Genomic DNA, 10,646 nt, shown 5'->3' on the forward strand with positions numbered 1-10,646 from the left:
TGTTTTGTTTGTTGTTAATTTTTTTAAAAATAATTGTATAAAATATTATAAATCACAATAATTATTTACTTAAATATTCAAAAGATATAAAAATATGTAAAAGATCTGATTAACTCTTCAAATTTTATCGGTGACACATAAATTGGACAAATGAAATAATATATATTATTTGAAAATTACTTAGAAAGTACAATAATTTACAGAATTAACAATAGAATATTTTAAAGACAAAAAAAATTGATTGAATCTCGAAATTTTATTAGTACCACATAAATTGAGAAAGAAGAAATAACCTTTATTATTTCAAAATTGTGTAAAAGATATTACAAATCATACAACAATAATTAGCAATTTAGAATGTTAAAAGACATAATTTTTTTTTTTACCTATAGTTAACAATAATTAAAATTTAAACTATTTTAAATTAATATTAAAGTTTGATTAACTCTTTAATTTTGTCTTTGTCACATAAATTGAAACAAAAAATGATACATATTGGGCTCGTGCTAGCACGGACTCCGATGTCTAGTGTGTATATATATATATATATGAAACTTCATTTTCTAAGGGAGAGTGGACTAAAGTTGTTGTTTTAAAAAAAAAATACAATGTAGACATTAATTTAGAATAAAAAGTTTTAAATTTTGCAATGTTTAATTAAACCCTGAACTCAAAAATATATACAAGTTGAGTTGTAATAATAACCCGATTTCACTCGCAAAATCTTGCTTACAGAATTAAATATAATTTTCAAATTTCTTACTATTGATTTGTAGGAAAGAAGAAAATAAAAGCAAACGTTTACAACATAAGATAATTCAATTTTTTAAGGTTCAGAGAATTATTGAAACTTTTTTCTATATTTACCCTTCTTATTGGAGTTCTTAACTGTTTTAAATTTACTATGAGAATAATTTGAAAGTAATAAGAAGGATAACAATGAAAAATAACCTTTAATTTGTCCTTGGATACCTTTTTTTTAAGGAATGTGTCATACCCCCAAATCCCCAACAATTCACTTAATATGAATTAAAGGAAGTACTAATTAGGATAGAGCCTCTTTCACCCCATCAATTTTTCTACTCTTTTCAATATGAGTTGTGATGAAATGATTGAGACTCATCCAGCCTTAATTAAAGCTCTTAGTTTAAGTTTTGAATATGAAAAAGGAAAATCTATTCAGAACGCCACCTTCAGAAATAAATCTTATAATGCGTGAATTCAAATTAATTATAATAGACGTTGGTGATCAACCATAAACATAGAGAGTTAGGTAGTATTGTCAAAAAAAATTATAACAAAAAATGTAGGGACTCCCACCCCCTCTCCCCACACGCACACCCACACCCACACCCACATGGGTCATTTGTTGTATTAGTAGTAATGTAGTAGTACTAGTAAAGAGTTTAATCCTCCAAATTTGCATTTTTCTCATATCCAACACGTGGTCTTCTCTTACATGTTAGAAGTGGACCATAATTCCACACTCTCCCCCACTCTATATATACAAATCTCCCCCCTTCTCTCTTCTATAAACCAAAAATCAACTCACCTCAAAAGGAAAACACAACATAACTCTTCTCATTTCCCACCTCTTTTCTCTCTACAAAATTTCTCAACATTTTCCCCTCTCTCACAACACCAAATTGTACTACTACTACTACACAAAAACATCAAAAATAGGTAGCTATGGCCACTACTACTTCACATGCTACAAATACATGGATTAAGCCTAAGTTGTCAATGCCATCATCAAAAGAGTTTGGTTTTGCATCAAACTCTATTTCTCTACTCAAAAATCAACATAATAGACAAAGTCTCAACATTAATTCCTCTCTTCAAGCTCCACCTATTCTTCATTTTCCTAAACAATCTTCAAATTATCAAACACCAAAAACTAGTACAATTTCACACCCAAAACAAGAAAACAACAACTCTTCTTCTTCTATTTCTAAGTGGAATTTAGTGCAGAAAGCAGCAGCAATGGCTTTAGATGCTGTAGAAGGTGCTTTAACAAAACACGAACTCGAGCACCCTTTGCCGAAAACAGCCGACCCACGAGTCCAGATTTCTGGGAATTTCGCTCCGGTACCGGAAAACCCAGTTTGCCAATCTCTTCCGGTCACCGGAAAAATACCCAAATGTGTTCAAGGCGTTTACGTTCGAAACGGAGCTAACCCTCTTTTCGAACCAACCGCCGGACACCATTTCTTCGACGGCGACGGTATGGTTCACGCCGTTCAATTCAAAAATGGGTCAGCTAGTTACGCTTGCCGGTTCACTGAAACAGAGAGGTTTGTTCAAGAAAAAGCTTTGGGTCGCCCTGTTTTCCCTAAAGCCATTGGTGAATTACATGGTCACTCTGGAATTGCAAGGCTTATGCTGTTTTACGCTCGTGGGCTCTTCGGACTTATTGATCACAGTAGAGGAACTGGAGTTGCAAACGCCGGTTTAGTCTATTTCAATAACCGATTACTTGCTATGTCTGAAGATGATTTGCCTTACCATGTAAAGGTAACACCCACCGGCGATCTTAAAACAGAGGGTCGATTCGATTTCGACGGCCAGCTAAAATCCACCATGATAGCTCACCCAAAGCTCGACCCAGTTTCCGGTGAGCTATTTGCTCTTAGCTACGATGTGATTCAGAAGCCATACCTCAAGTATTTCAGATTTTCAAAAAATGGGGAAAAATCAAATGATGTTGAAATCCCAGTTGAAGACCCAACAATGATGCATGATTTCGCAATTACTGAGAAATTCGTCATCATTCCTGATCAACAAGTCGTTTTCAAGATGTCTGAAATGATCCGTGGAGGTTCACCGGTGGTTTACGACAAGAACAAAGTGTCCCGATTTGGGATTCTGGATAAGTACGCGAAAGATGGGTCTGATTTGAAATGGGTTGAAGTTCCTGATTGTTTCTGTTTCCATCTCTGGAATGCTTGGGAAGAACCAGAAACAGATGAAATCGTTGTAATTGGTTCATGTATGACACCACCAGACTCCATTTTCAATGAATGTGATGAAGGACTAAAAAGCGTTTTATCCGAAATTCGTCTCAATTTGAAAACAGGGAAATCAACAAGAAAAGCCATAATCGAAAACCCGGATGAACAAGTGAATTTAGAAGCTGGAATGGTGAACAGAAACAAACTTGGAAGGAAAACACAGTATGCTTATTTGGCTATTGCTGAACCATGGCCAAAAGTTTCTGGTTTTGCAAAAGTAGACCTGTTTACAGGTGAAGTTGAGAAATTCATTTATGGTGACAACAAATATGGTGGGGAGCCTCTTTTTTTACCAAGAGACCCAAACAGCAAGGAGGAAGACGATGGTTATATTTTAGCTTTCGTTCATGATGAGAAAGAATGGACATCAGAGCTTCAAATTGTTAATGCAATGACTTTAAAGTTAGAGGCAACAGTGAAACTTCCATCAAGAGTTCCTTATGGTTTTCATGGAACTTTCATAAATGCAAATGATTTGGCAAATCAGGCATGATTGTGGCTATTACTGGAGGAGATTTACCAGAGGGATGGTTTAGAATATACGTCCCCGGAATATCCTCTTTAATGGAGTTCGTTTCTTTGATTATTTTTACTTTCTTTTTTTGTTTATAGTGTGAGAGATTTTCAGAGGACCAGTTAGTAGCTTGGATGTAGTTAGAAAATTGGAGCTCAGCTCGTTTTTCTGGTTATTCTTTCACATTTGATTGTGCATGAGAGAGTATATATACCTTATTATAGGAATACTATACAATGTTCCTGTAACTCTCTGTTTTCTTGTATATGAAAATCATGGCTTATACTATTTCCACCCTTTCTTTGAGTTTCTTTAGTTTTAAATTTGGTGTTCACCATTGATGTTTGACACTCAAACTAATCATTGTTTGTGTTTCTTTGATTTCTAATATGGTGTTCGATACTCATGTTGGTAGTCAACTAATGATTGTTTGTGGTTTTTTTATTTCTAATGTGGTGTTCAATACTGATATTGGCACTCGGCTGATCTTTATTTGTGTCTTCTTGGGTTCTAATATGGTATTTAATAATGGTGTTGGCTCTTGATTGATTTTTGTTTTAAATTTGGCGTTCAATATTAGTGTTGACGCTCAATTAATCTTTGTTTGTGTCTTCTTGATTTCTAATTTAGTGTTGGAACTCTGACTAATTATTATTTGTGTTCTCTTGATTTTTAATTTGATGGTCAATATTAATGTTGGCACTCGACTAATCTTTATTTGTGTTTATTTGGTTTTAAGAATCTGGTATTGGCGCTCGAATAATTTTTGTTTGTGTTTCTTTGGTTTTTAATTTAGTGTTCAATACTGGTATTGACACTCGACTAATATTTGTTTGTGTTTTCTTGGTTTCTAATATGTTGTTCAATACTAGTGTTTGCACTCGACTAATTTTTAATTATATTTCTTTGATTTTTAATCTAGTGTTCAATATTAGTGTTGACACTCTACTATTTTTTGTTTGTGTCTGATTGATTTCTAATCTAGTATTCATTACTGGTGTGGTACTCGACTAATCTTTTGTATGCATTTTTTGGCTTTTAATTTAGTGTTTAGTACTGGTGTTGGCACTCGACTAATCTTTATTTGTTCGGCACTTGACTAATCTGGATTGACATGGCAAAACTTTTCTTTCAAAAGTAAAGTATTATCTATAAAAAAAAAAACATTTCCGACTTATATTCAAAACTTTTAATTAAAAATAAAAAAAATATTGATAGTTCTTACCACTCTAAAATTACATATACATTTTTTTCGGGGAATATAGGAAGGGAAAAAAATGAAACAATCTTTGTCCTTGACCACTATGTACAAATACCATGTATTTGACGTGTATATAGCGATAATTTAAATAATTTCTACTCTATTTGGACATAATCAATAGTTTTGCTTGTATTTATTTGAAAACTGTATTGGATAGATATAAATAATTTATCAAAAAATTAATAATTAATTTTTTTTTTTTGTAATTTAAAATATTAAATCTAGGTGATCTAATACTTGCACAAAAGTTTTCTTCCATACTAGATGAAAAGTGATACACTGTGAAAAAGGTGAGAGTTGGTCATTTTTTATTATTATATGCTGACATGAAATTATCCATTTTCAAACATCTAAAGATATGAGTTCATATTTGTATTTATATTAAAAAATTAAAAATATTTATAAGTTTTTATTTGTGAACCTAATTTTACTTTAACTTGAAATTATTACAGAAAACAAAAATTCATATACTTCAAAATCTGATTTAGCCTCTCGAGATAGCCACAATTAAAGTGAAAGAAGAAAGAGATATAAACATGTAACACACACCTTAGATAAGAAGCTCCACGTCAACGAAACACAAGAGATGTTTGATGTATAAGTAAGCAGACCTTACACACTAGTGTTTTAACGTTTTGCAGGTCAAGAATCAGAACTGACAATATTACTAATGGGCTAAGCTATATAGATGATATCAGAGTCGTAATATAAGAGAGTTGTTGGATATATAAATAAACAGACATTACATAATAATAACAACACATTTTAAGATTTTACGAGTTTTATACACAAAATAAATAATATCAGAAACGAACTTGATCCGTTACAAACTATGTTCTATTGCATCAATCACTGAGATAAAATGTCTGCAGATAATTGGAAGCTAATCAGTTATCCCTAATTGGCGAAAGACGTTTATGTCATTATCTTCCTAATTTTCATGCAAATTGTAATATGTTAATTGTGGCACTCTCTCATTGGTAACTTTTGCAAATATTTTTTTAGAAACTTAGCCAATCAAAACGTGCAACATAGCAGTACACCTTTTGGGACTAGAAATTATATTAATTTTTTTCATCTTCTATATTTTCCATCTTATATTTGAAATTCACTGATGCTGTTAATTTGAGCACGCATTGCATAAAATTGTTTTATGAAAAAAATCTAACATTATTACACGATACAATTCGCAACGATGTAATGAAAGTAAAAGGGTCCATATTGATAGTGATAAAATGTCCTCAGTAATTGGCTTATTTGCCAAGTAGAGTCCAATTAAAACGAAAAAGGCTTTGTATCACGAAAATTTTCAATTTTGAAGCTTGAAATCAAAACCTTTAATTTGAATCGCCTTACGTAATTATGTTACTTTTGTTCCAAAGAAAATTCAGATAGTTTTGGGAATTCTTGTAAGCTTTAACATGTCCTACAAAAACACAAGATATTTTACCTTTTCCCTATTTTAATTAATATATACTCATAAAGCAATCTATTTGATTATAATGCACATGATCAAGGATTGACAAGTAGTATTTTGAAGAAAAACAAAAGAAGATTATGACCTACTATATTTAGTGTAATTTTATAAATGAAATCTGAAAAGAATAAGATACATTTGTAGGAGTAAAGTTAAGATACAAAATAGAAAAGTACTAACATCAAACAGTAAAGATAATCAACGTACACGAAATAACAGTAATCATAAGATTGAAAGATAAAAGATAATCTATAGTTTATTATATAAAATTCTCAATCATGTTGGAGTAGGATAGATATTTTAGATTTAGACCGCAGCAATTGTGATTTGGTATACGTGAGCTCTTTTCATTGGTTGAGGGGAATTTTTATGAACTTTTTGTCCAATAAAGGTTTTTAATTGGTTTGTGAGTCAAATCATTTTTAGTTTAAAAAAATTCTATCTTACCTCCAATTATTTAGTGGTCAATGTTTCCCATTTGTAATTGTTCCATTTTTGTATATCATCCATGTGGTTATATAAGTAACTATATACTATATTTAATATTGAAGTGATCTTGTTTATGAATCTTTAAAGAAACTCAAGAGCAGATTTGCTTTATAGGAGTTTTATATATAATAACAATAGCAATAATGTAGCCACGATGTAATTCCAAAAATAAAGTCTAAAAAGGATAGGGGAACTATATGCAAAGTTACAGATATTACCTCTATTTTCGTGTTGTAGAAAGTTTATAGTAGTGAAGCCACCCTTAGCTAATTTGTCGGAAAATTATATTACGCTTTCGTTACGTCAAAATTTTAGTCTTTTATTTATATACTATGTTGACTCTCCTTATTTTTGTTGTGTATCTATTTTTTTCTATTTTGATACTCCTCAGTAAAAAATTAACTTACCGACAGATAAAAAAGTTGTTTTCGATAAGTTTGCTTCTCATTATGAGTAAACAACTATGATAAAAATTGAAGAAAAAAAGTGTTGACAGTAGAAATAATAGTGATAACAAAGTAAATTTGTTTTAATAAGAGAAATAAATTAAAATTAAAAACAAAAAAAAAAAGGACCACTCATGAGATTATTATTGGTGAAGTCTTGAAGCTGAAAGGTGCGGTATACAATTAAAGAAGTTAGGTACTAATCCTTGACCATTATCATCCAAATAGGATTGAATTTGAATTAATTAGATTTATTTGTTCATGTCAGTCATTGATTGAGTAAATTACGGCATAAAGATATAAAATAATACAATAAATAATCATTTCTTTGGTCCTCGTAGATCATCAACACTACCAATAAATAATTTAAATTAATTTTTCATGTATGTGTGCGGATCGTGAAGTATAAAAATGTGAATGCGTACTTGAAAAGGATGGTATATATAAATAATCGTGCATATTTTTTGGAAATTAAAAAAAAAAGGAGCAAGAAACTTATAAAGATATTTCAAATTCAAGTTCTTCATAATGAAAAGGCTTTATAAAGATGTCGTTTTAAAAAATGAATCTGCAATATGTGAATTTAATTTAGTTATATCGTAATGTAAGTACTGAACACGAGTAGGAAAAAATAAAAAATAAATAGTATACTTTGAAGATGGCAAATGAACTCTACCCAACTTTTAGCTTCATTATAATACTTATTTTTTCTTTTAGAAAGATTAAAGTTATGTACGCTCATATTATGTGTATACCATCGAAGGTTGTAACAGGATGTATATGAACTTTTCACACTTAATCATATGTCTTAAATTTAATTTTGAGATTTTTTTTTTCTTTTTTTTTTTTTTTGAGAAAAAAAAGTATTGACACATAATACTTTTTTATTTAATAAAATTCATTTAAAATCAAACCCAAATCGATCAATCGAATCGAGAAAAAGTTATTGGGTTATCGGTAATGGGTTTGATTATTATTTCTTTTTTACTATTGGATTATCAGTTCTTAACGGTTTGAGTTTTTTTTAAACGGGTTATTCGGTAATTCAATAGTAAATTAATAAATTATATTTATACCATTTGGTATATGAAGTCTTTGACTTAGGGTTTAGTTTCATTCTTTTATTTCTGATTCTCTTAAACGCTCGCTTATTCAAATAATGTGTCGGTGTTTGCTTTTGAGCAAGATGTAATATGTCAGTTCACATGCATGGTTCATTTGATTGGTCACATTGTTTCCAAGGGATTTTCAATGTTTTTTTTTGTGTGTCAATTCTTAACGGTTAAATCGATAATCGATAACCGAACTAATAACAATAGTAACCGATAAGCCAATATCTTAATGATTTTATAACAATTTAGCGTAACTGATAACCTATAAGTTAAATCAATAAACTTCAAAATCGAACTGAATTGATATATAGATAACCCTAGTTGAGATAGATTATCATTTTGATGATCAACTTATCAATTAATGGCTCCTATAGATATTTATTGTACTTGTATTATAAGTAATTCGGTTGGACAAATATATTTACGCCGTCAATTTTTATTTGTCCACAAATATATTATAGCAGCTTTAATTTGTTTTGTAAGTCTTCATGCAACTTGGTCAAATAGTCATTTGTATATTTTCTATACTCCTTTAATTATTTTTCTCCACATAATAACACCAATATTGAAAATGAAATGCTTTGTTTTGATAACCACAAAACATATCTTCTTGAATATTCTCAAATGTTAAAAACATTTTCTTTTAAATTCACACCATCTTTTTAAATTTTCAAATCAAGAAAATTTAATGAGTTATTTTTTGTGAAAACGAAAGATATATAGTAATTAAGTAAAATTTAATTATATGTCGCTTTGTCGTTAGTCAAAGGCTGAACTCAACCGTTTTAATTCAGATTTTCTATTTGTTTTAAAATATTAATTGAATATGTATAAATTATGGCGTAATTTAAAAACTATTAACTTAAAAGAATTAGAATCTCAAACCATGCAATATTTGTATTATAATTTTATACCATAATTTTGATATGATTTTACACGAAATTCAAATAGGATTCTAACACATGGATTATCAATCCTCGGATAGAATGCCTAAGAGAAAAACTATAATCCTTGATTTCTTTTTCACAATTTGATTATAAAATAAGGATATATAAAGTCATAAATAAAATTTTGATCGACGTAAAAACAGAAATTCCATTTTCAATGCAATAAAACAAACATTCCTCAAAAATATCTTTGTACTCAATAATGTATTGACAATTAATTATAATATTATAATTCTTGAATTATAATCCTAATTTTATTTTATTTACGAATATTCAAACGATCACTCGATATTCACTAAACTTTGAGTTAGAGAAGAGTTGTTAGAAAAGACAAAGTCACATGTGTGTCTCTTTCCATTTTCAACTTGATTATGGGCAATTGCAAGTCCCTCTCATCAACAAAAGATCGTGATAGAATGATAAAGCTTCTTCTGACATTTAATCAATCTCGAATATAAATTTTAAGAATAAATACTTTTGTTAGAAAACTTTTTTCTTAAATAAATTTCACATGATGTAAATTCAAATTTGAATTAATTGAAATTTCAATGCGACATTATACCGAAGACAGAATCGAAAATCTAGAAAAGTAAAACAAAAACAAAATTGAAGTCCCTTTCTTCTATGGGGAATTTACGATTATTCCATAACTCAAAAAAGCAGCCATTATTTATCTGCCACATATACTATGTTTGAAAAAATAAATAAAACAAAACATTAATTGAAACTTGAAAGTAACGAAAACTTGCAAAATGGCGGCGCCTAATATAAATTATTATAATGTGAATAATGTTCTTTAAAAAGAAGCAATTATTTGGTGGAAATATTTTCCTAAATTAACCAATTTTTCTTTTTCTCCATCAGCGTATTTTAATTTGTAACCATATAAACTCATGGAAATTCTTGTAAACTGAGTTAACATATTACGTATAAAACACTAATTACAAAAAGTTAGGTTTTAGTCAGCAGAGTTGTTTTATTCTTATCATAATCTTGATTCCAATCTAGATGATTAGTGGATTATGTGAAAATGGTGAATTAATTAAACCTTTTTCCAAAGTAGATATGAACTTAACTTTTAAGAATTTGTTCGGAAGATTTTTGAAAGACCATATTAATCAAAAATATGACAAGTCATACAATAGGAAATTTAAGAAGAAGAAAAGACTAATTAACACATTCTTTACTGTCCCACAAAGATCTCAACGTACTTGTGCAAGACGTGAAGATCTTTGTGTTGTATGATCGATGTTTAGTCTTAATTTGAGTAGTACTATTACTATAAAAAAACGAAAATTTTATAACCTCAAATTTGTCTCTTAAAAAAGCAAAGTACGATGAAAGTTATAAACTGTGTTTGATGGGGTTGGGGGGGGGGGGGGGGGGGGA

General features: G+C 29.7%; 1 protein-coding gene across 1 annotated transcript; it reads left to right on the forward strand.

Moving 5' to 3' along the window:
* The first annotated feature begins 1,540 nt into the window (after positions 1-1,540).
* Positions 1,541-3,813, forward strand: LOC102577783 (9-cis-epoxy-carotenoid dioxygenase 1). Its single transcript, NM_001288174.1, is given in 1 exon segment — positions 1,541-3,813. A coding segment is annotated over 1 exon segment (1,815 nt). The 5' UTR covers positions 1,541-1,689; the 3' UTR covers positions 3,505-3,813.
* The last annotated feature ends 6,833 nt before the right edge of the window (positions 3,814-10,646 follow it).

The sequence above is a fragment of the Solanum tuberosum genome, unplaced genomic scaffold (assembly GCF_000226075.1).
Source record: "Solanum tuberosum cultivar DM 1-3 516 R44 unplaced genomic scaffold, SolTub_3.0 scf00096, whole genome shotgun sequence".
Taxonomy (NCBI): Eukaryota; Viridiplantae; Streptophyta; class Magnoliopsida; order Solanales; family Solanaceae; genus Solanum; species Solanum tuberosum.